We start from the raw sequence: 26,419 nt of genomic DNA, 5'->3' as shown, positions 1-26,419 counted from the left end.
GTGGAGGTCAGTGCAACATAATTATGTTATCTGTATCGGCAATCCTGCAATTGGGGGTCAGTGCAACATAATTATGTTATCTATATCATTAATCCAGCAGTTGGGGGTCATTAACCACCTCCAACCAAGTATTTTGCCCGTGGCTCCTCCCTCCAGCTAGGTATTGACCCCTTGCCTCTTGCCCATAACGTCTGTTTCCAGCCAGATTATAATATCCTTGGGTTCCCTGCCTTACCCATTGCCTCCCCTATCCTGGCTTTATCCCCATGTCTTTTCTCTAGCACACTTGCTACCCAGTATTGGCCCCCATGCCCTGTCCTCTCTGGACACTACTTCGCTGTTACTCCCGGTTTCGTATTATCATAACCTGGTTACTTTCTCTCACTACTGGCACTGGTTGGCTTGAACCTCCTCTCCAAGAACAGGGCAATGCCTTCCTCTCCTCCCGTGCCTCGCAGTGCCTTATCATCATCCTCTTCCCAACCCAACCATTTATCTCGGGTTTGGCTGGTCCTCTACTCTCTCCTCAGGTGCCATACTCCTCCAGGGGGTGGTTTTCCCCAGTAGTTTTCCTCAGGTACTGCCTCTCACCGGCTTAGCCTTCCCCAGGTGTCATCACCCAGATGGTAGCTTTCATGAGGTGGTCGTCTCTCCCCCAGGTGTTGTCGCCCATCACTGGTCGAGTGATTGGGGCGCGGGAGGTCCGGGTGGTGTCAGACAAGGTGTGGTTGAGCCGCCTGAGAGCTGCCGTCATCTCTGGCCTCACGTTGTCCCTCCAGCCGGACACTCACCTCCCTGACGGATACTCCGCTATCACCGCCGTCACCCCAGTCCTCACTGCGAAATACCAGGTATGTCCTCCCGCCTGCCCGCCTCTGCTTAACCCAACAGAGTCAGGTATAGAGTGCACACTTTTGGTATGGTTTCTTGTACTCATGTACTCAGATGTCAGGCATATGATGAACAGGCTTAGGCACTAGGAAATGTTGCACACACACACACACACACACACACACACACACACACACACACTACACACACGTGGGAGGCTGATTAAGAAGCTGGAATAAAAGGCGGCAATAAGAAGGGGGGAAACTCCTCCGATCGATGAAAGATTATAATCGTAGTGGAAGGGAACAAAGGAGATGTCAGGAGCTTCCACCAAATGGACGAAGGTCGCAATTAAAAGAGTTCCCCAAGGTTCTGTTTTGGGGCCGTTGCTCTTCTCCATCTCTGAGAATTGCCAGAGAATATGGACCAGAATATGTTTGCAGATGATGCAGAGTTCATGAGAGAAGTGAGAAGATTCGCAAGGTTGCCTCTCCTTACAAGAGAACGTGGACCAAATCCCACGTTAGTCTGATACGTGGTTGATGAAAGTTCAACCCGAGTAAATATAAAGTAATGAGAGTGGGAGAGAGGGAGAGGAAACCCCATCACCATTATCACGTAGCGGAAAATATGCTTCAGGATCCTCCGTGTGATGAGAAGGTCTAGCGAGTCGACATGACCTCCTAATCTGTCGCCGGAGTCTTACATCAGGAGGATGGTAAAGGCTACACACCGTCTTCCGACAAATATCAGAATAACTACCACCTTGTAACTCACTCCAGCTTCCATGGTTCCATTCGCTGCCATGACCACTTCCTCCCAGATGTCTAAAACACTTCACTTCCTTCAATTTTTCTCTAGCCAAGCTCACACCACAGCTTTATGTATATGAAGAAAACATGTATGTTAGATAAGGGGAAGCAAAGTTATTTCTTTGATGAGAAAGAGGTTATTATATGAATAAGGGTAAAATATAAGTATTTTAAGGTGACTTTTAAGGTTTTTATTGATGCCTTACTGAGTGTAGTAGATGAATCTTAAGAACAAAATTTATTTTGTGTTTTTATGTCATGAAATCTGATCTCCCGAAAGAACTCTTGCAAGAGAATAGTGTGTGTATGTTATGATAGGTTTGTGATGTTCACCTGTGTCCTTGACTGAACCCATGTTTGTTGATACTGACTGAACACTGATTATGACTACACTTATAATCTGGTCATGACTGAACCCATGTGTTCGTGACTTAACCCATTCTCTCTGATCATGACTGAACCCAGACATTATCAAGACTGAACCTATACTTTAATTATGACTGAATCTATGTGGGTCATGACTGAATTCATACTCTACTCAAGACCATACTCTTAAGCAAGATAAACCCCAACAGTAGTCTTGACTGGACTCCATGCTTCAGTCATGACTGATCCCATACTATAGGCATAGCACCTCGTATTCTTATCATGACTGAAGTGCTGTTGTGATCACAACATCTCATTCTCTGGCCATGACTGAGCCCTCACCTTGGTCAACAGGAGGGTCTGGTGGACGTTTGGGTAGAGATGAGCGATGGTGTCGTCATGCCTCTGAGGGAGGTGCCTCCCTCACATTACTATCTCAGGATACGATCCCTGGACCCCAGTGTAGTGGCTGTGGCCCCCTCGCCTCGCACAGCTCAGCCTAGGGTGATCGCCATAGGGCACGGTTCCGGCGACATGCTGGAGGTAAGTCTGCTACTGACACCACACAGTTAAGTAGGGAGGTTGACAGGTAGCACAGTAGTGAAGAAAACGGGAGGACTCACCTGTATGTCATTCCTTTTGAATTTGATTTGAGCTCCTGACTAACCAGCAGCATTATATCAAACTGTCTTTAGTGTACGATACACACACAGTGAAGGATGCATCTCATACTGAGGGAAGCCTCTCATTAGTGTGACGTCGGCTTTTGGCGTGCCCTAAGCTCCTGATATTACTATGGCAGTATCAGTGATTACTATCTCCGAAATTGATCATAAAATCATTGTCAGATGATACATTGTAGATCGTATCGTAAACAAAACTCCTACAGTTGTAGAATTTTTCTGTAAAATATGAACGTCAGTTGGCTTCAGAATCACATGGTAATGTCCAGTGGCATCTGTTACCATATGCCACGACAACCTTCAAGTGTGTGAACCATTCTAGTTACATATGCAGAAACGCCAGGCTGCTCGCCAACCCTGCCCACCCGCCTGCACACTCTAGTCCTCACCATTGTGGAGGATCCTCATTCCTCACTAACCCTTCACTACCCTCCAGTCCTCACCAACCCTACACCAACCCCCCAGTCCTCATTAACCGTCCAGCAACCCCCAATCCTCGCTAACCTTTAGATACACAGAACTTCCTGTCAACACGAAATATTTTCCAGAAGTCCTGTGAACGATTCCTGTAGCCCTCCTCACCCTGATCCCTATAGCCCCCCCCTCACCCTGATCCCTATAGCCCCCCCCTCACCCTGATCCCTGTAGCACGCTCACCCTGATCCCTATACCCCCTCACCCTGATCCCTATAGCCCCCCCCCTCACCCTGATCCCTATATCCCTCCTCACCTTGATCCCTATAGCAGGCTCCCCCTGGTCCCTATAGCACGCACACCCTGATCCCTATACCCACCTCACCCTGATCCCTATAGCCCCCCTCACCCTTGGCATCTTCACCCAGGTATAAGCTCAGAGATAAATGACAACAAACATTTCTGTCAACAACCTGTAATGACTAAACCTTGCTGAACCCAAAGAGCCACTGAATCTGAGATGGTGGTGCCCTCTGTCCTTGCCCTACAGGTGAGCTTGGAGGTGACGGAAGACTGTGAACACAGGCAGGCCTCCCTGGCCAGTACCAAGGTTCATGTAAAGATCGACCTAGGCACAACCCCGCCTCCTCCACCTACTCTTGAGGACGACCTTCGCCCTCATCACACCCTCCCAGATGACCTCGTTCACCACAAACTCAAGGTCAGCCACATGGATTTTATTGTCCTCACTCATTTTATTTGTTCCATTTTTTTTTTTTTTTTTTTGCAACTGTTTTTGTCTTTTGAATTTTCCCCGTGTCTTTTCCTTAAGGCTGGTTTTTCCTTGGTGTGATTTTTACCGTTTAGTGATTCTGCGTTTTATATTTTCCGTTGTTGGTTTTTCCATTGTTTTTTTTTTTTTTCCCCTGGAAAGCTTTAACCTTTTTTTTTTTTTTTGAACTGTGCTTGTTTTTTGTTTAACATTTTTTTTTTTTTTGACCTGTGTATGATAGTGTATCTTGATCCTGTTACAGTGTGAGGAGATTCTGAGAATATTTGACTCGTGCTGTTTTGACCAATAAGATATTGTGTACTAAAGATGGATGAATCCATAGAAGCATAAAGTACCTTCGTGATGTAATAAGACAAATGAGGTAGTGCCTTCAGTTTTTTTTTTTACGTATTTGGTGGATCATATTGAGCTAATTTTACTCATGCCATTTTGTAGAGTATCTTGGAATTGCTATTCTCACAGAGCGCGTGTGAGCTAAGTGCCCACCCAAGCGTCTTAGGCAGCAGTACTATCCTTAGCCGCTGGTAAACACACACGCTGGACTGTCTCCTGCGGAGCGACATTGCTGAGTCGCTGTTGGTTAAGGCTTCAAAACACTACACTGTTGGTGTCATACTATGTTGTTTGTCTCCCTCGCAGGTGCACGTGTCTGAGCTCCCGCACGCAGACGCTGCTGCTCCGCAAAACCACCTCATGCTCATGGCAGAGCAGCCTCAGCAGCCTACCATCCACTCCCGCCTCCACCCACCTCGGCCCAACGGCATCACTCCTTTAGAAGTGGGCATGTATGTCCTCCTGGCAGTGTTTGGCGCAGCCATTGTTGTCTTTGCCGCTTCCTACGTGGTGTATACATGGAGCGTTCAGGGAGGTAAACCAGTGCTACCCCCCACACACCATGCCCGACGCTCCTCACACCACAACCACCACGACTCGGTCACCAACGCCCACGACTGGGTATGGCTAGGGCGAGCCACACTGGAGAGGGCCTCGGGAATCAGCATGTCTCCACCATCACAGTCAGGGTCGACTGGTCTGGTACCTCTCAGTGATCTTAATGGCAACAGTCAACAACAGAAACAACAACAACTACAGCAGCAGCAGCAACAACAACAACAACAACAGCAGCAGCAGCAGCAGCAACAAAATGTGTGGCAAGATTACTGCCACGTGTCCCGTGCGTATGACCCTGGCCCGATGGCTGTGAATATCACAACCAACCCTGCCGCTGAGGAAGAGACGGAGATAAGCCACACACCCCGTCTGACAGGTTCGTCCACCTTCACGCGTCCTTCCCGCAACACTCGTCGCGTGACCTTCAACAACCTCAGTGAGGAAGGCGCTGCCTCCAGCAGCGAGGAGGAGCGCCCCCCGATACCCCCTCATCGCAACATCGGGGTCACCGCCAACATGGCTGGCCACGACGACTCCAACCCTCCCCCGGTGCCTCCTCATGGCATCAATGTCATCGCCAACCCCCTGCAGGACGGTTACTCAGGTAGGCAGGGGTTCAATGGCCATGATGCCGCCGCACTCAACCAACTGCAACAGGCATACACACAGCAGCAGCTCCTCAATACGACACAGGTTCAGAACCAGCAGCAGCAACCCCATCAAAACCAGAGCAACGAGGGAAAAGAGATAACCAACCCCAAGTTCGTGGAAGTCAATGCCGACGATTTCGTGCGCCTGCGAGGCGTGTGTCGAGGCCGTGCGGCTCAGGTGCGCCGGGCGACGATTTTGGAGAACCCACTCCTCTCCTCGGCCCTCCCGGACAACTTCAGCGTCACTGACCACCTCGAAAACCTCCCACCCTCCATGGACTACGACCAGCTCATGGAGTACTTTTCTAACCTCAAAGAATCTAACGCCTGAACCTCGACAAAGCTGAGGGCGCAATCAGACGTTAGCAAAACGGTCGAGACATGATTCAAAAAAAAAAAAAAAAAGTGTTTCAGACTTGACCACTCAGTGCCGCAGCCACATAAACCTCAGAACAGAAGGACTGTTTCACCTCGTAGCCTGTGTATTTAGTGACTGTAAATTAAGCAGTGGCATTTTCTATTATGCCTGAGATCTGAAAAAATGAGCAATGTGGAGTTGGTTCATATAGCAACTCTCAAGCGCCTCGTACATTACCATGAAAATGTTACGTATATGAATGTAACATTGTTCATGGCTGCTGCACATAATGCAGAGAATTTGAGATGAATAAGATGTATATCTTCGTTCAAGTGTTCAACCTAGGATAGGATTAGATGTCAGCTGTAAGTGTGTTAGTCACGTTGAGGCCAGTGTATTGTGCACTGAGAAGGTGCCGGATCTGTCTTTGCCAAGGGTTAGGTCCGACTGGACAGCTCTTGGTGTTTAATTATGTCTAGAAAGATATGTCTGTATTTCCAAACTCCTTCTTGTACTGTGAACTTATGTCATGACAAAAAAAAATGTGTTCCATTTAACAATAACCATCTAGAACTTTGGACTTATTTTTTACAAAATTTTTTAGTAATGGAAGAACGTAGGAGACCACAGGGGTGCAGGATGGTTGTTACTTACAAGTGAATATCTTTGTTGTGTCTTAAGGTCATGATATTGGAAGGATTTAAGGATGCGACTGACGAAAGGTAATTATATCGTAGCAATATGTCATCGATAGCAAAAAAAAAAAAATCCCTATAAAGTGTTTGTTGCAGTTAAACAATGCATGAATACTTCAGATCAGTATATAACTTGCAATATTGCTAAACTTTAAAGGCAGCACTACTCTCATGTCTGCAGCAAAGCTGTTTTGACCTGCAGTAATGATGCTGCCCTTATAGCATGCTATGACTTCCTGGACTACTGCTAACTTCTTGCCATAAGTGCTAAAGCTTTTTCTGCAGTGCTTTGCAGTGATGCACCTGCAGAAAACAGTTTACATAACTGCTGGACTGGTATACAGCATTGCCCGCCTGCTCCCGCGGCAGACATGTGTACCACAAATCCTTTTTGCCAAAGTCTGGTATCAGAAGTGTTCCTGGGCTGTTTCAAACCTGTTGGCTAGTTCCTGATGATGATGATGATGATGATGATCAATTTTTTTGTTTCTCAGATGCATAACTTGTCCTTGATGTGTCTACAACGTGTGTTTCTGACATGTCTGAGACGTGTTTCAGAAGTATTTCCTGCATGTCTAGCATAATTCTTACATCTTAACACGTACCATGCGTGCCCGAGTGCGTCTCAGGCCAGATCAATCGCAGGACACAAGTAAGCCAAGGTAACTGTAGTCAGTAAACTTGTCTTCAACTTAGTTCGTGTTCAGTGATTAGTATCAGCACTACCTACACAATTTACTGTACTTAAATGTAAGATGGTGACAGTAAACAGATGTGTGTGTTGGCGGGGCAGTAACAGGTGTTAGCGAGGGAGCGTTCTCAGATGAAAGACAGGTGTACATAGTTTTAGGGGGAATAAATGGAAGGTGTTGACAGACTACAGAATGGCTATTCGCAATGGATGTTGGCAGAATAAAGAGAGGCAGTGAATTGTAAATATTAGTTGATTAACCCTTTCATTGCGCATTCTTTCTGAACAGTTGAATTACTTCATCATGCCGAAAGGTCAGGTTAAAATGAAAGAAAAAACAAATATTTGCAGAATATCTTAAAATTATATATATATATATATTGTTAAAGAAATACAGCTAAAGTTAGTATAGTTTCTGGTCTATTCCTGTGGGAAGGTGTACTTACTGGCGTAGATGATGGTACGTCTCATGTCATCATATGGGGCCATGATGGTTATGGGAGAGGGAGGATGGGGTGTTTTAAAGTGGTATTTTATCCACCTAAACGCATCACACTGTGTGGGTCCTCTCACCAGGTGTGATCTCTTGCATGCTATACGTATCTTGTACATATTTCTTACTTGTTATAAGGATTTATTTTATACCCATCAACTTTGTCTTTAATGATCATTTACGCAGGATATTATTTACATGAATATTGAGAGAGAGAGAGAGAGAGAGAGAGAGAGAGAGAGAGTGTGTACCTCTTGTCGTCAAAAATATGAACAATAATAACTCGACATTGTTCTTTCTACCCTGAGGATGACTTGGTGTGGAAATCTACCTTTTTTCTCTGACGATTACAGGATGACAATGATCCATGATGATATTTCCAGCTGTGTGATCAGGTTAACAGTGATATCTGTAGATAGGATACGGGGTCAGCATCGGCTGGGAACTTCGAGAAGAGAGCATAGGTTGTAAGAGCCATTAATGTGGCATGGCGCAGTGAAAGGGTTAAAGATGGTTGTGGGATTGTGGTTGTATAGTAATGGTTATTGTTGTTGGCCGACTCCCGCATTAGGATGGTAGTACCAGGAACAGACGAAAATAAACCGCATTCATTCTTGTGTGTGTGTGTGTGTTTTACCGGACTCCGCCTACTACTAGTAAAAGGTCACCCTTGGAGAGGATGCGTCACTGGGAGTAAAGTCTCGTGAAAGAACAACACACTCCAAAGGAGTCTACATTCCCCTACTTCCGGATGTAGCGCAGGTCTGGGCTGCAAGAGCCTTTAGAATCGTTCTAGTGAACACCAGCTGTCTTGATAACTCTCCATCTAGCTCACCCATTCTACAGAGAACAAAATACACTAACTATACGAAAGCAGACTGGCTGGCCAGCCTTCACACAGCAGATGGAAGCAAAGCTTTTAAAAACTTCACTCTAGATGATATCTCATCCTTGATTATGTAGCATCACACAGCATCTCGAACCATCTCATCAAAAAGCACAACAGTACCACAAGGCCACAGAGAGGAATACACTCCAAATGTCAACTCACACGTTACACGCCTCCTAAAACAAAGACACGAACTTAAACACCAACAATTATAGTCAATTGAAAGCTGAGAACGAATCGAAACAAAATGAAATTATCACCAATTCAGCAGATTAATTGAAAACTGCCACTTCTTCATCAGCACAGTAATTACAAGACCCACATCAGCCACTGCGGCGTACACTGGATAAAATCCACTCCTATCGCACCAGTCCAACCCCCACTGATGAAGCTTTCTTGACCCATTCCAATGAAATCCCTTCTCCCAAAGAACACACAAATATACTCTTGAGGCACTACTCATCAACCACAACAAAAGTAGTTTGGCCATGATAGAGTCAATAACATTGGCTTCATCTCTAAATCACTTTACGTTGGAGTTCCCCAATGTGTACATCTGCATCCAACAGTCTTCAGTCTCTTCCTCCACGATCTCCCTTCACCTCAAACGAACTTCAACATGAAGATCCTTACTCATATGCAGACGACCTACAGTCGCATCACAACACCATACACCACAATAGAAACATCACAACACCATACACCACAATAGTAACATCACAACACCATACACCACAATAGTAACATCACAACACCATACACCACAATAGTAACATCACAACACCATACACCACAATAGTAACATCAAACATGCTGGAACACTGGCTCACCCAGAACAGAATGTCTGCACCTCTCCACAGAATTCTTCCCTCTCTTAACCCCAGACAGACACGAATCCAGATCACTCTGCCACTCACATTTGAAGGGACGCTCATTCTCACTGGCCATGGCACCCATCCATTCCAGGGCATCACATACAACACTCGCAGGATCTATGTCACGTAAGCAAGATTTGGTCGAAAGGAAAACTCACGGTATTTAGCGACGTATTACATGAAGATGATGGATGTGTGAATGATGGATATGTAGAAACATTATGTTTTACCACAAGAAACTGTTCTTTCTTTTTTTCAAGAGCCACATCTCTGAGATCATAACGTAGGTGTGAACGTAGCATATGTAGCGTAGATGATATTGATGTAGTCACGTTAGCTAGGATGTATTTCAAGGAGTACAGTCTTGTCAAAGAATTTCTTGCTCCAAGGAGTCTATATATGTACACTTCGAAAGACAAGGATTTGTATGTGGCATTTGAGGATCTGGAGATAGCATACGATAGGGTTAATAGCGATGCTTTGTGAAAGGTGTTACGAATATAGTGTAGGAGGAAAGCTGTTTAGAGCCGTGAGTTCTTAACGTGAAAGTAAGGCGTGTGAGCTGCGAGTAGGTAGAGTGGTTCCAGGTCATGGTGGGTCTGCACAGATAGTGGGGTGTAATGTTACCACAGTAGTTTGATTTGTTTATGGATGGAGTGGTAAGGGGGCTGGGAAGTGAGTCATTTGTTTGCTGCTAACACACCACTGGTGGCAGATTTGAGGGAGAATCTTGAGAAGTTGGTGTATGTGTGTGTGTGTGTGTGTGTGGGAGGTTGTGTGAGTGAAGAAGAAAGGTAAGTGAATGTGATTTAAAAGCAAGGTTAATAGGTTTCGCAGAACAGAGACGGGTTAGTTTGGGTGCGAGTTTGAACAGAGGAAAATTTGAAGAAGTGGAGTGTTTTAGATATCAGGGAATGGACATGGCAGCGAGTGCATCCATGAAAGCGAAGGTGAATTATAGGTTGGGTTAAGGGACGGAAGGTTTCTGGGAGCATTAAGGAATGCGTGGGAAGACAGGTCACCATGTAGGAGGGCAAAAATGGGTGTTTGAACGTATAGTGATCCCAGCGATTTGTCAGAATCAGGATGTATAGAAGAGCAGGTAACAATTTTTGGCCTAAAATTGCCATAAAAGACATCAGAAAGATTGGAAGATGTGATAATTTGATTGGTGTTCGAACTACCTGTTTATGGTAACGTCTTCAACATGGTAGATGTCAGGTGTTGATAGAATGTCATGCGTGGTTGACCCAAGCTGTCCCATACCTGTATGCTTTTCGTCTGTTTTCTTGTATTATAAGGTGAGAAATACACACTATTGGATATCTTTAGAAGTGTTGCCAACGATGTTAGAGTCTAAATCATATGAACATGTAATATTCATGTGAGTTTGTGGTATGTTAATCCAACCTGAAAGTGGTTGTTGCGTCTGTGAACTGAGTTGTGCTTCTGAAGACAATGAAACGAAGATTGTGTGGACGTCTTGTCGCAGTGAAAGAAAAAGAGCTTTGAATTATATAGCACCTTCTTACATGTGGTCATTAGGAAAGGAAGAAAGAAAGAAAAAAATGCGATTTTACCGAGAAATCTTACGCCATAGCTGAGTTCAAGTATCACTTAAAACAGCTGGAGTATTTGGATTTCCTACAAGTGCACTGCCATCGTATCATCAAGTATTTTTACAAGTGTGGTTCATCATGTTGAACATTATGATCCGTTATGGAAAGGACAGAACCTGATTTCCTGTGGCACTATGTCACTGGTCTGGAAGTGTTTTACATCTGTCATATATTATGAACTCGTTTGAATCTTGAGTTAACCCTCTGTTTACGCTACTCTCAGTGAGAAAGATAGCCTTAGACTTGTACTCAAACTGAAGGTTGTATTGTAAGCCTGTCGTTGTACTGTGGTAATATTTTGGTTGATTTTTGTTGGGGGGAAATCATTCTTCAGTGGGGAAATCACTCATCTTGTGTACTGGAACTGAAGCAGTGGATCTGGTAGTGACTCCAGGAAAATTGGGCCTTTTTTAGCGGTAGTGATTAAGGTGGTCCTCCATCCACAACGTTCTCCCAGGCAATAGTGAACTCCTGTAGTGTGAGTCCTCGGTCACCTGAGAGTCCCCAGCTGTGTGAGTCTTCGGTCACCTGAGAGTCCCCAGCTGTGTGAGTCAACGGTCTCCTGAGAGTCCCCAGCTGTGTGAGTCAACGGTCTCCTGAGAGTCACCAGCTGTGTGAGTCCTCGGTCTCCTGAGAGTCACCAGCTGTGTGAGTCCTCGGTCACCTGAGAGTCACCAGATGTATGAGTCACCAACCATTTATAAGACCAGGTCAGGATGAGGTTTTCATATCCTGTAGGTGTAAACGTGAGGATGATTTGTATGATGATATTACAGATAACACACAGAGATGATGGATGGTCATTTCTTGCAGTATGATTCCTCGTCACTGGACTTTCATACCTGAATGAACCTTCAAATATCTCAGGTTAAAGGTATACCATTTATTCAATTTTCCGTAACTCGACTTACATTCTTTTAGTGATGCTTGACATACTGTTGTCATCTGTTCTCCCTGGACACAGCCTCAGCTTCCTGTTAGTACTATACCTTCATTCATCTTCAGTTCTGGAATGCTTCACTTACGACTGTAAGCAATTCTTCCCGACCACACTTGCCTTCCTTTAGTCTGTGTCTTCATGCATTTTTCAGCTCTTATGATAACTAACATAGTACTGCAATCATTTCCTCCTGTACTGTTCATTGATCATAAGTCTCATTCAACATTGTTATTCTCCCTACCTCGCCGTCTGTAGCTGTAGTTTCTTGACTCAGTCTCACCATCTAGAAACGCCTTATTTGTCGCGTTGTATTTACACTGTTTTCTCCTTCCTACTGTCTCACTAGCTTTCTCTTGTTCTCTCTCTTCTTCCTTACGGGAGGTCTAGCCTCCATGTCAGGTATGCGTTGGATGACAAGTCCTTGGCCGAGAGAGTGTAGACTGCAGACCATACCACACACACACACACACACACACACACACACACACACACACACACACACACGCCATAACATTCCTTCATACTTTTTGTCATTATTGCGTCACTGGAACCTCACTTTCCTCTGGTGTATGGTTGGGTATCATCACTACAATGCTGTTATCTGTCTCACACACACTCTCATGTGATACTTGTTACATGTTTCCAAATGCTCCGCATATGTGACTGAAGTCATATTTGGAATGAGTACGTGAAAGAAACTTTCTATTGCCTATCAAAATCTATTATGTTCGTTGTAAGTAATGATGAAACTAGTACTCTGGATGTGTGTAAATCAAACATGTAATTGATCTCATGGTCTGACACCCCAGATCAGGGACACAGACGATTCCACAATGTGTGTGGGATTTGGTCAACAACTGCTACAAAGTGTACAGGCGTTAGTGCTGTAAGGATGTGAAATAAAATATCTTTACACTAATATGAAGTATCATATACCTTATCCTGTGTGTACGTGTGTGGCGAGCTTAAGTTTTAAGCCATTTTTCATATGAGGACATTCTACAGTTGGCCACGTAGTATATTACGTGTGACATTCTACAGTTGGCCACGTAGTATATTACGTGTGACATTCTACAGTTGGCCACGTAGTATATTGCGTGTGACATTCTACTGTTGGCCATGTAGTATATTACGTGTGACATTCTACAGTTGGCCACGTAGTATATTACGTGTGACATTCTACAGTTGGCCACGTAGTATATTACGTGTGACATTCTACAGTTTACCACGTAGAATATGTGATCTCTATCCTTATGTTAACACCACCCACGTAACGACCCCTTCTTTGTTCCACGTCGATCTCTTTGGCAATTAGCCAACGTTGTTATCAGTGGTATTTCTGTCAGAGCGGCAGTTCGTTGCTAGGTCGTGTGCTGATGCTGTAGGAGGGAGGAGGCGTGCCCTGGTTGCTAGGTCGTGTGCTGATGCTGTAGGAGGGAGGAGGCGTTGTGCCCTGGTTGCGTTGCAGAGACAATGTGGTTTAGTGAAGCGGTGTTGCGAAGGGTCCAGTGTTTGTACTGCAGGAAGAGAGAGGCGTTAGCGAGGTCCATTAGCTTTTCTGCCGGAGGAATCAAACAGTCTCGTAGTCTCATGGTTCTTCTGTCGGAGGTAGGAGAGGGTTGACGAGGCCACACAGCTGTGAGAGAGGTGCATGTTGCTAAGGTAGATATCTACAACATATACTGGACCCAGACTGATATCCGTATGTAAATACGTATCTAAAACTGCTGGAGATGGTCTGTGTAGAGCCACGCTGGAGAAGTACTTGCACTAGTTACGAGTGGAATAAGTGAAAGATGGAAGAGTTAACCCTTGATCTGTCCATTTCATAGGGGGATGAGGATAAGAGAAGCAAGCATACATGGCTATGAGCTACAAGGTAACTTTTCTCTGCAGCCATAGACGAAACCCAGGACATGGCTGGACAAGCTTCATTTTAGAACACCTGCGTCGCCCATCACTCTCGTAAGAAGAGTGGAAATAAAACTAGACTGATGGGTCTTTTGCCGCTTAATTCTTTAAAATGTCTTGAACTATGAAAAAAAAATATATCGAGAAAAGTTGGAAATTTGGCTGAGATATGGGAAAGGTAATGTGCTACTTCAAACCATTTTCTATATGCTGTAAGTAACCCAGGTCGCAGGTTAAAACTATGGATGTTGGTCCCATGCCATTCACATCGTAGGATGTTGGATGGTTCAGTGGTGACTTTGCTTAAGTTAGGTGTCAGACCTTTAGACCCAGGGGTCGATAGTTGGGGGGAGAGGCTGAAAATGAGGCAATCTAATTTTATATAATCAGCCCAGTAGCATGAGGGATAGAGAGCGGGGTTTAGGTCTAACCATGAAAAAATATTAATTTCTGTGCATTATACCATGGTTCCATGACTGAGGGAAAGCCACACAAGGTATAGGATGACAATAATTTTCTTCGTGAATGTTTTGATATTCATGTCAATGTCTCGTATTAACCTTAGAATTATCTTCATTTGGAGACGCGGAAAGCTTGTACCACTTTACTTGATTCTGAGAAGCGAATGCTCATAAAAACTGACGACTATCTGATTTCCCTATGTGGCCATGGATGTTTAAGCTGAAGATTAAATGTATTCAGGAAAGTCATTTATAAAGATCAAGAGGAGTAATTATCCCAGAATCGAACTCTGTGCCACTCCATTTTGAGAAGGCGTCCTGTGTGTCCTTCCACTTGGGTGATCATCTATCCAGCGAAAGCGTTTCAACTTTGATCCCCTATAATCCCATGTGGTAATCCAACGTCTTAATCAGCCCCTTCTGCAGTCAATCCGTTATGGCATGTCAAATGTAAACACTCCTCCCAGCCTTCCTCTCTGGCTGGAAAATCCAAGGATTTTGGTACACTTGACCGCCTTTCCCAAAACTGGTGGTGTCTTTTAATTAGAAACTTTTTCCTTTGTATTAAGTCATCCATTTGGTGACTGTCATTTCCAGAGCCATACGTACCATCTCATCAGCCGAACAAGTCTTTAGTTCAGTGCTTGTTCCAGGTCTCCCATATGACAGATGTTTTCCACCCCCTTCACAATTTTTTAACTCACTCCACCACAGTAGTTCAAGGGATTTGTGTAATGTAACTTCACATACGGTGAAATATTTTTAGGACCATGAGCCTCGTATGGATCAATACCTCTGTATTTTGATAATATCTGTATGTTTCAGTGTTTCCTAAAAACCTACTTTACACACCACCTTACAGCTGATGGGGCTGTAGTGTCTTGCAGTGTATGTGTGTGTGTGTGTGTGTGTGTGTGTGTGTGTGTATTTATGTTTGTATTAAGAAAATGAGATTTTTTAATGAAGTAACGATTAAAACAAATGAGAATTAACTTTCTCTGGTCTTGTATTCAGAGAAACTTAAGTATTGGTCATTTTAGGAAAGATACCTTTGAATTTAGACTCGTTTTCTTTTAGAATATATAAAAAAAACTAAATTGAAGGGATACCTCGCTATATTCTCGAAGCTGCTTATTAAGATATCCAAGTGATTTGATGATAATGAATGATGAAAGAAATTGACTTTCTAAGAAATTAGAATAAAAACTGAATTAATCATGTTAAGGTTGGAGATAATTGATCAGATGTAGTGTGAATGGAGAAATTTACCTCGCTTAAGGAATTTTAGCGGCTGTGCTTTTTATTATTGAAGTCTTATTCCTGACAGGGACACAGAAACGCGTTTTACAACAACAGTTTTTTTTTATAGGATTGGATGTATAAGTTGAGGTAACATCGAGGAAGTGAGATTTAGTCGAAGGTAAAGAGCCGGGGCTCGACCCAGCGTTGCATTGGTTGGTTGGTTTAGCTAGGCCAGGGCTGGAGAGTGAAGGGAGCAAGGAAGGGGTAGTTTTTTTTTCTTCTAAATTGTTATAAGGATGGATATAGGAGGAGAGGGGTGGTACCTCTGACGCTAGACACTGATTATGCCATGTTTTCTGTATGGATTCGACTGTAAGCTTTTTTTTTAGTTTTAACTTTTTTTTAAGTTTTAATAGATGGGATTTGGATAGTGCCCAGGTGGAATGTTGAATATATAAAGCGGCGAGGTCAGGTCTGGTAGGGGTAGCTATTCCGAGGGTCGCAAGTTCTGACTTCTCTTTGCATGTTGTTGGTCTGAGGTGAAGTTCGTCAGGGCGGCACTTTATGTGGAAATCTGAGTCAGGTCATTTATTTAATTGAATAATTACAGCGGCAGCTTTTGACCTGCCACCTCCGAACATCGAGTGTGGGAGTCTAGGATTACTACAGCAGGTGCAGACGTAGGTTGAGCCACCAAACACATTTCTCCGGGGATTATTAGGTCCGGTCAAAGGCTAGGCCCCAATCATACCCAGAGGCTGCACAGTCGTTTTGCGGGATTTTTGACTTTGACCAATTCTTTGAAATGGAGAATTTATTAGCCAAAGGATAAGAGTGGAATTTGGGGATAGAGGATAGACGGAAAGGACGAGAGAATGTTTATTTAGTAATAGAAGATATCTGACGTAACGGTAAATACACTAACAGGAAATTCGAAAGCCCGTCTGACAAAAATATGAGGCTGAGATTGAAGTGTCAGTAAACCACCTCGTTAATACAGGCTTTAAATGGCAATATTCTCTATATTTCTCTTAGATCATCGCCTCACTGAATAATTTACGATACCACATAATTGATATTTTTCTAAGATCATCACCCCACTGAATAACTTACGGTACCATATGATTACCATGTGTGATTAAGTATATAAAATATAACGCTTGTTTCTGGTTGACTACTGACGTTTTGATCTGGTGACATCTGGCAAACCTACGCAGGGTGGATTGTTTCTCCCGCCTGTTGACGTCTCTCAGTCACCTCCAAGATTTAGGGGAGAGAGGATGCGCATATTTTACCTGCCAGAGTGATTGGAGAATTATCGTAAATTTTCGATGGATTGGTGCATTGAATATTTCGTAAAACTTTAAATGAACATACTAAGTAATCAGGTGTTACTATTTTATGATGAATAAGGTTAACACGTATACCTATTAATTAAGAATTAAGTGAGTAAACGGATTGTGTTTTGCTATGGATTGATGAAGAGGTATGTGGGCAGTGCATCAGTTTCTTTGGAATACATTTGACATAGAAATGCAGATTTCTTCTCAATACACATTAGATTTACTTCAAGTCTTTCAAATCGCCGGCCTCCCAATCAGCCTTCTTTCCTCGTTATGTCCTCTTAATCTCTTGTTTACTGACAACGTCTTCCAGTGTCTCCCATCTTTCACGCAAGCTCTTGTCGCCCTCAGCCCATCTCTTCTTAGGATGCCCCTCTGCACGTCTTCCTCCTCAGGTACAGTTCAAATATTTCTTAGTATATCTCGTGTCTTCCGTTCTATGTATACGACCATACCATCTCTTCCTTCTCGTATATTTCTAATACCGATGTAACCTTTAGATTGTTTATTTTTCTCATTTTATCTATTTTCGTAACTTATTAGCCTTAGTGCTCCCATTTCAGCAGCCTTTATCTGTGAACAGCAAAGAAGTGTAGATATAAAAAAGTAAGTGAATTATCTTGCCCAAGTAGGTAATTATTAAAGAGGCTTAGCTTAAGCGTTGTTATTTAAAATGTATTCCGGTGAGAAATAGCATGATAGAAATAGTATTTCCTTGTTTTGTTTCAGTGTCAGTGTATCTTTATCTACAGACGGACGGATAAGCACCAACAAGCGTACGAATGCACACGCCTGTATACGTATGAACATAATATGCATTTTTGCATTTGTACGTCTGCTTTTCTTTGTATTTAGGTGTGTGTCTGTTTATATGATTGTAGACAGAGGGACATGTACTGGGCACAACCCGTAGGGCAAAGGTTGTGCCATCGTACCCAAGAGCCATACCGTCGTGTTCAAGGGTCGTACCATCGTGTTCAAGGGTCGTACCATCGTACCCAAGGGTTGTACCATCGTACCTTAGGGTCGTACATCGTACCCTTGGGTCGTACCATCGTACCCAAGGGTTGCACCATCGTACCTTAGGGTCGTACCATCGTGTTCAAGGGTCGCGCCGTCGTGTTTAAGAGTCGTACGAACCTCCGTTTTCAAGTGGTTAAGTTTGTTACGACCCACTTGCATGAGTCCTTCGCATCGTTACACTTCTAAGTTCGTAAAAAAAGAAATGAGAATTTCAGACGTGCTGGCAAGTGTGGGTCATTGATCTGCATATTGAGTAATCCAGAGTTGATAATTTGCATGATTAAGTGGAAAGGTTGGTTTGCGTGTATGATTCGAGGGAAAGGAATGAAATTGTTCTGGTGTCATGTGACTGGCTGCCTTACTGGCGCGTGCGTATGACAGCATGGCCGTTAAAGAAGCGTCGTACTTAGCGTGGCTGTGTGACAGCAAAAAGCTGTGTAGCTCTCATGGCATGACTGCATGAAAGTAGGCGGCTCTATACCTGTCATTACGTAACAGTCTGGCCATTTTTCATTGGTGTTACGGGTGTGACACGCTCCTCCCGTAACATACGTAACAGAGCAGCATGTACTTTAGGGTGAAGGGGTTTGGTTAGATAAAAGAGAAACAGGGAGGGTACTTCGCTAGACGGAGGAGGAAGGACTGAAGGCAAGTGTGAGGGAGGAATGGTGCTATTGTAGATGGTGGAGACACCACATCACACCACACACGGTCTACAGAGTTACGTAGACAACAAATTTACATGTGTCACTGAAGTATATGGTCTGCAAGCCAGGAAGTGGAAGCAATGTGGGTTCGGTTTAGTGGGTGGTGACCTCTGTGTTACCTAGTTAAACCGGTTTAACAAGTATTTACCGCTTAGTGCAGAGGTTAAACTTGCTTCATTTATGGCCTGGTTACGGGGAGAGATCACTTCACATGATCTCTGCTTGTGAACTTGAATGATGTTTACATACACCCCGTAACATCGCCTGGCCACGTCCCTTAAGGAACCTGAAATGCGTTTCTCTCTAGTTAAATGAAATATTTTGGGGTAATCTTTAGAGTGAAGACAGTTACTGAAGGTTCCACTTCTTGGTGCCTTCCATTTACAGTTTTGTGCTTGGTCACTTGTTTGCTGTCACTAACTCTGTATTAGTCCATGATCTAGACCCCTAAGTTAGGCTAATCGGTGCCAGTCGAGGGCACTAAGATTAATTGATATTTTCAGATGGCTACATGCAGCATAATGGGCTTCTCTGCGGAGTGGCTTAATCTCAGTAGAACTTCGACAGTACATAGGGGAAGGGCGGCATCTCGCTCTCAAAATGAACTCTTGTCCAGGACTGTAAACAGTCACTTATCTCTTCGCAAATGTATTCCAGTCGATAGAATTATGAAACTGATAGATGCTCATAAGAAAAACAAAACAACTTTTTTTTCAAGCAAGTGTAATTTGAATTATATGCTATAAAAACACTTTTTTTTTTTTATAATGACAGATGACGCTTGATATTAACTCGTCCATTCAGTATTACACTGGGTCCTTTCGAGGCTGTTTATGATACATTGAAGGCATCAGAAACTCGCAGATTAGTGTGGTAAAAGTTAGGTGTACATAGCGTGCGGACAACGCAGTACATTAACTCTTCATGCTGTCGTACAGGTACAGCTCCCGACACAGGTGGAGCTTCGTTATAAATGATTCAGTCTTGAGTACTTTCATCTTCGTGTGAACCATCTTCTCGCTCGTTGACGTCACACGAAGCACAACGTTCCCAATCATTACCATCACCACCTCCGACATGCCTGTAGGAAGCAGGCATCTGTGCGTTTTTGCTCTTAACCGGAGGCAACGAGCAGCATATGAGCCTCAGCCGTACGGGTCAGTTCTGTGGATTATATTTCTGTGCGATGTTCTCTGCCACGCTCGTCTTCATGCTGTCATAAGGTTATCAGTTTATCTTTGATGAATGCTGGGAGAAGTCTTACTCCGATGATGCTAAACGATTTTCGTGGAATTTCTTTATCGGCATCGTCACCTTAGGTGGTTCTGACAGGTCCTCCTGGCAAAAAGGACCTGGCAAAATAATTAGTGGTTTCATGGCTTCATCATAATGAATAACCAACTCTGGAGAATCATTCATTACCAGATGGGTTTGTCCTCTTATCTTTCATAACTTCCACCGGCGACTGTAGATCTATTTTTTTGTATTCCTAACACAGTAAAACTTCCAGACTAACTAACATCTGTCATCTTTCCTCAGCTGCCTCTAGACGTGCACTCCGGAATGTAGTAAAGGAGCGTCGGCTCACTGGCCCCCTTGTTTAAGGCTGGAGCCCTCCCCCAGACTAGCAGACGGCGAAGACAGTGTAAAGAGACTGAAGATACAGTACATCAACATCAAGTATACGGTACAAGCAGGGTTACACTTCCACTCCTCCGTCCCTCCATCTGATGATCACGAAAGGTAAGCATGACTTGCCAACAATTTTAATCTAATCATTTTGTCAAATGAAGAAAAAATGTATTTTTTTTTTTCACATCTTACGGAATTTAGTAAATGAACGGTTTTTGCTCACATTACCACACCAAACGCTCAAAACAACAGTATCGAGATAATTGGATGATTTGATAGACCATAAGACATTGTTCGTTTACGATTGATCATGACCGTCCTTACACGTAAGAATCAAGTTTTCAAAATGTAAAAAAGAATTAAGTATCTGTGTTATACCGGGGTCGACGTGCTGTCAATGGATTGAACCAGGGCATGTGAAGCGCGTGGAGTAAACCATGGAAAGTTCTGTGGGGCCTGGATGTGGAAAAGGAGCTGTGGTTTCGGTGCATTATTACATGACAGCTAGAGACTGAGTGTGAACGAATGTGGCCTTTGTTGTTTTTTCCTAGCGCTACCTCGCACACATGAGGGGGGAGGGGGTTTTATTTCATGTGTGGCGAGGTGGCGATGGGAATGAATAAAGGCAGACTATGAATTGTGTACATGTGTATATATGTACTTGTCTGTGTGTATATGAATGTATACGTTGAGATGTATAGGTATGTATACTTGCGTGTGTGGACGTGTATGTATATACATGTGTATGTGGGTGGGTTGGGCCATTCTTTCGTCTGTCCCGCTACTTCGCTAACGCGGGAGACAGCGACAAAGCAAATGCGTTGTTCCTGTAAGTTGCCATAAGTTTGCGTTAGATAGAATTTATGTCTGTTGACCCCGGAAATTCACCATAGACCAGAAACATCAGAAACAGAGAGTAATTTCCGTGTGTATGATGTGCAGGAACAACGTAGTTATCCCGTGGTATAATCGTTCGTGTCCGTAACGGAAGTCCCGCTCTTGTATTTGGACTGAAAGATATCGTTTCCCACCGAATGCAAAGTGGTTGGGGGGATTGGAGAATCATATATATATATATATATATATATATATATATATATATATATATATATATATATATATATATATATATATATATATAACGGTGTGTGGGGCAGTCCTCGCATGGTCTGGGGAACTTGTTTGCGCGTAATGGCCACCCGTTACCCACTCAGACCTGAAGGTGAGTGGCAGCTGGTCTGCCGTTGCCCTGGTTACTTCTGATCACCTCCAGGTATTGGTGATGCTCCATATTCATTGTAACGTCTTGCAGTTGTCGTTGTTTTTTCTCTTCGTTGTTCCTATCTAGTTTAGTTTATGTCTTTTATTTCGAGTTTTTTTTTCAGTGCTTTTGCTCTAGTTTTCCCAATCTTTGTCTCCGTTATCATATTAAATATCGGATGTTGTTGTTGCTGCTGCTGCTTTGTATTGTTCGGTCATTATTATTAGTTTCGGTAAGTACGACCTGAGTGGACATAGAGATTGAGTGATGTCACCCGTTACTACACCAACGCTAAACATAATCTCCCACAAAATATATACACAGAGATGGGCTTCTAGAAGGCGCCAGTGATGTCGCCTGTAGTGACGCTGTATTATAACACGTTCTTAGGTTATTTACGATGGCCTGGGACTCGTGGCTTGAAGTCCAGTATCCGTGAGTACCATCTCATATTGTGTTCATATTGACTTCTGCAGTGGCTCAGTATTAATGGTTTCCGATTGTAAACAGTCTCGTCTGCCTCTTATAAATGTAAATGGAACGATATACGCTTATTTGTGGTATTCAGTATCTTTAAGAGGATTTTGATATTTGGAATTATTGTTTGATATTGTATTAAGTAAAGCCGGTTAATACATCGCAACGTCTGTATAGTTATGTAATGTTGGAGTATGTGGCTTCCATACGTCCCTCGTTCATCGGCAGGAGACACCCGCCATGCAGTGTCACAGGCGGCCGAAAGTACCATGCACAGGGCCAGTGTCACATGTACCCCTGTAATACCGTGCACTGGGCCAGTGTCACATGTACCCCTGTAGTACCGTGCACTGGGCCAGTGTCACATGCCCCTGTAGTACCGTGCACTGGGCCAGTGTCACATGTACCCCTGTAGTACCGTGCACTGGGCCAGTGTCACATGTACCCCTGTAGTACCGTGCACTGGGCCAGTGTCACATGTACCCCTGTAGTACCGTGCACTGGGCCAGTGTCACATGTACCCCTGTAGTACCGTGCACTGGGCCAGTGTCACATGTACCGCTGTAGTACCGTGCACTGGGCCAGTGTCACATGTACCCCTGTAGTACCGTGCACTGGGTCACTGTCGCGTGTCGTGGTCGCTGCTAGGCTGACCTCACAGTTCATCCGTGTAAGCAGGCCAACACAGATCCTTCAGGCTCTCGCTATCAGAAGCAATTACAATGACGCACAGTTCGGTGATTTGTTGCTCTGGAAACAGATAGGTGTACAAGGGTATCAGCAGAATTTTGATGGACATATTACCTCATGCTCGGACTGCACTAGTGTGGACGGCTGGTGAGTAACGGCGGTGTTGTACAGCGGGTGTAGTAGTCAGCCATTTACCGTTCCGCCGGGTAGGCCACGTAACGGACCCAGCCAGACCGCTAATAACCTGAGGCAAGGGGAAGCTGCAGTAGGAGGGGCGAGGAGAAGTGGAGGAAGGAGAGAGGTAAGAGAGGAAGGTTTTACACGCTCACCTATTACTGTCATATGCTGGGAGAGATGCAATGAAAACCTAGTCTGTGATGGACGAATGTCATAGAACAGGTGTAAGTGTTAGAGTAGTTGCTGAAAAGTTATTATTGTGTCTTCGTGAAGGACGTTCTCCTCTGGAAACTACATCATTCAGCGCGTCTAGTGCGTAGCCTTCCTCGCTACACCGCTTCCTGCGTGTGACATGAATCAACCAGCTCGCCGAACAAGCCTGACCTATGTATGGTAAAGTTGTGATTCCAGTCTCCAACATGTACCTTTAGCGTTGGAAGACAAGGGATGTGGTGACGGTTTGCAGGTCACATAACCATGTATAATGTTTCAGTGTCTCAATATTAAGAGTTGAGAAACCTCGTCCTTTCTTTCATCGCCCTTTCCTTGCGTTATGTAGTAGACATCATTTACATTACTGAATTACTACTGCTTCGCTGCCATAATATTGACATGGAGGAAAATTTTTCCTTAATTTGATACATTCGTAAGTCTGGTGTCGATAGCGTTTCAGGAACATGGCCGGATCTTCGCCTGAAGATAAGACCTGCGATTTCCATAGCTAATGCGACGGTAAATGCGTAACTTCGTCTCTTTGAGTCTTTAAATCATCGTCAAGGTCTGTAGGGATCAAGGCTCCACTAACAACGAAACTCGCCTAAGTTTGTGTTCGATTCAGTTGACAGTGAAAATCCTTCTAAAACTTTAATTCATCCCGTATTACATGGGGTAAGGATTTGAGACTGAATCTTACTAATATTTCCAGTCATATATCATTTGGGGGCAAAAATAGTCTCTAGGCATCGTAATTATCAAAATTTGCTATGTCCCTTCCCTTCGTGTGCTGTTACGTCTTGAATATATATATATATATATATATATATATATATATATATATATATATATATATATATATATTATCCCTGGGGATAGGGGAGAAAGAATACTTCCCACGTATTCCCTGCGTGTCGTAGAAGGCGACTAAAAGCGGAGGGAGCGGGGCGCTGTAAATCCTCCCCTCTTGTTTTTTTGTTTTTTTTTTTCCAAAAGAAGGAACAGAGAAGGGGCCAGGTGAGGATATTCCCTCAGAGGCCCAGTCCTCTGTTCTTAACGCTACCTTGCTAACGCGGGAAATGGCGAATAGTTTGAAAGAAAAATGAAATAAATATATATATATATATATATATATATATATATATATATATATATATATATATATATATATTTAAACTATTCGCCATTTCCCGCATTAGCGAGGTAGCGCTAAGAACAGAGGACTGGGCCTTTTTTGGAATATCCTCACCTGGCCCCCCTCTGTTCCTTCTTTTGGAAAATTAAAAAAAAAAAAAACGAGAGGGGAGGAATTCCAGCCCCCCGCTCCCTCCCCTTTTAGTCGCCTTCTACGACACGCAGGGAATACGTGGGAAGTATTCTTAAACCCCTATCCCCAGAGATAATATATATATATATATATATATATATATATATATATATATATATATATAGACTGGGGATAGGGGAGAAAGAATACTTCCCACGCATTCCTCACGTGTCGTTGAAGGCGACTAAAGGGGACGGGAGCGGGGGGCTAGAAACCATCCCCTCCTTGTATTTTAACTTTCTAAAAAGGGAAACAGAAGGAGTTACGCGAAGAGTGCTCATCCTCCTCGAAGGCTCAGATTGGGGTGTCTAAATCTGTGTGGATGTAAACAAGATGAGAAAAAGGAGAGATAGGTAGTATGTTTGAGGAAAGGAACCTGGATGTTTTGGCTCTAAGTGAAACGAAGCTCAAGGGTAAAAGGGAAGAGTAGTTTGGGAATGTCTTGGGAGTAAAGTCAGGGATTAGTGAGAGGACAAGAGCAAGGGAAGGAGTAGCACTACTCCTGAAACAGGAGTGGTGGGAGTATGTGATAGAGTGCAAGAAAGTAAACTCTAGATTGATATAGGTAAAACTGAAAGTTGATGGAGAGAGATGGGTGATTATTGGTACATATGCACCTGGGCATGAGAAGAAAGATCATGAGAGGCAAGTGTTTTGGGAGCAGCTGAATGAGTGTGTTAGTGGTTTTGATGCATGAGACCAGGTTATAGTGATGGGTGATTTGAATGCAAAGGTGAGTAATGTGGCAGTTGAGGGAATAATTGGTATACATGGGGTGTTCAGTGTTGTAAATGGAAATGTTGAAGAGCTTGTAGATTTGTGTGCTGAAAAAGGACTGGTGATTGGGAATACCTGGTTTAAAGAGAGAGATATACATAAATGTACGTATGTAAGTAAGAGAGATGGCCAGAGAGCATTGTTGGATTGGACTACGTGTTAATTGATAAGTGCGTGAAAGAGAGACTTTTGGATGTTAATGTGCTGAGAGGTGCAACTGGAGGGATGTCTGATCATTATCTTGTGGAGGCGAAGGTGAAGATTCGTAAAGGTTTTCAGGAAAGAAGAGAGAATGTAGGGGTGAAGAGAGTGGTGAGAGTAAGTGAGCTTGGGAAGGAGACATGTGAGGAACTACTAGGAGAGACTGAGTACACAGTGGAAAAAGATGAGAACAAAGGAGGTAAGGGGAGTGGGGGAGGAATGGGATGTATTTAGGGAAGCAGTGATGGCTTGTGCAAAAGATGCTTGTGGCATGAGAAGCATGGGAGATGGGCAGATTAGAAAGGGTAGTGAGTGGTGGGATGAAGAAGTAAGATTATTAGTGAAAGAGAAGAGAGAGGCATTTGGACAATTTTTGCGGGGAAGTAATGCAAATGATTGGGAGATGTATCAAAGAAAGAGGCAGGAGGTCAAGAGAAAGGTGCAAGAGGTGAAAAAGAGGGCAGATGAGAGTTGGGTAAGAGAGTATCATTAAATTTTTGGGAGAATAAAAAGATGTTTTGGAAGGAGGTAAATAAAGTGCATAAGGCAAGTGAACAAATGGGAACTTCAGTGAAGGGGGCTAATGGGGAGGTGATAACAAGTAGTGGTGATGTGAGAAGGAGATGGAATGAGTATTTTGAAGGTTTGTTGAATGTGTTAGATGATAGAGTGGCAGATATAGGGTGTTTTGGTCGAGACGGTATGCAAAGTGAGAGGGTTAGGGAAAATGATTTGGTAAACAGGGAAGAGGTAGTAAAAGCTTTGCAGAAGATGAAAGCCGGCAAGGCAGCGGGTTTGGATGGTATTGCAGTGGAATTTATTAAAAAAGGGGATGACAGTATTGTTGACTGGTTGGTGAGGTTATTTAATGTATGTATGATTCATGGTGAGGTGCCTGAGGATTAGCGGAATGCTTGCATAGTGCCATTGTACAAAGGCAAAGGGGATAAGAGTGAGTGCTCAAATTACAGAGGTAT

The 26,419-nt window shown here is 43.6% G+C and overlaps 2 protein-coding genes across 10 annotated transcripts in view; both read left to right on the top strand.

Moving 5' to 3' along the window:
* Positions 1 to 12,474, top strand: part of dtn (transmembrane protein 132C dtn) — a 175,146-nt gene extending 162,672 nt beyond the window's left edge. For all 3 annotated transcript variants that reach the window (XM_071689219.1, XM_071689221.1, XM_071689220.1), the window contains 4 exons: positions 660 to 851; positions 2,364 to 2,552; positions 3,657 to 3,827; positions 4,539 to 12,474. In XM_071689219.1, coding sequence (XP_071545320.1) covers positions 660 to 851; positions 2,364 to 2,552; positions 3,657 to 3,827; positions 4,539 to 5,771 — 1,785 coding nt within the window. In that variant the 3' untranslated portion in view covers positions 5,772 to 12,474. The remainder of the gene's footprint in view (positions 1 to 659; positions 852 to 2,363; positions 2,553 to 3,656; positions 3,828 to 4,538) is intronic.
* Positions 12,475 to 16,883: 4,409 nt separating this feature from the next.
* LOC139763275 (uncharacterized) overlaps positions 16,884 to 26,419 on the top strand; it is a 106,916-nt gene continuing 97,380 nt past the window's right edge. For 4 of the 7 annotated variants that reach the window (XR_011716078.1, XM_071689228.1, XM_071689227.1 and 1 more), the window contains exons 1-2: positions 16,887 to 17,100; positions 20,227 to 20,430. The gene's annotated coding sequence lies outside the window, so the exon portion shown is untranslated. The other 3 variants (XM_071689224.1, XM_071689223.1, XM_071689225.1) reach the window with 3 other exon arrangements.

This window comes from Panulirus ornatus, chromosome 46, assembly GCF_036320965.1.
Source record: "Panulirus ornatus isolate Po-2019 chromosome 46, ASM3632096v1, whole genome shotgun sequence".
Taxonomy (NCBI): domain Eukaryota; kingdom Metazoa; phylum Arthropoda; class Malacostraca; order Decapoda; family Palinuridae; genus Panulirus; species Panulirus ornatus.
The sequence above is the reverse complement of the archived record's forward strand: the minus strand, read 5'-3'. Positions and strand labels throughout refer to the sequence as shown.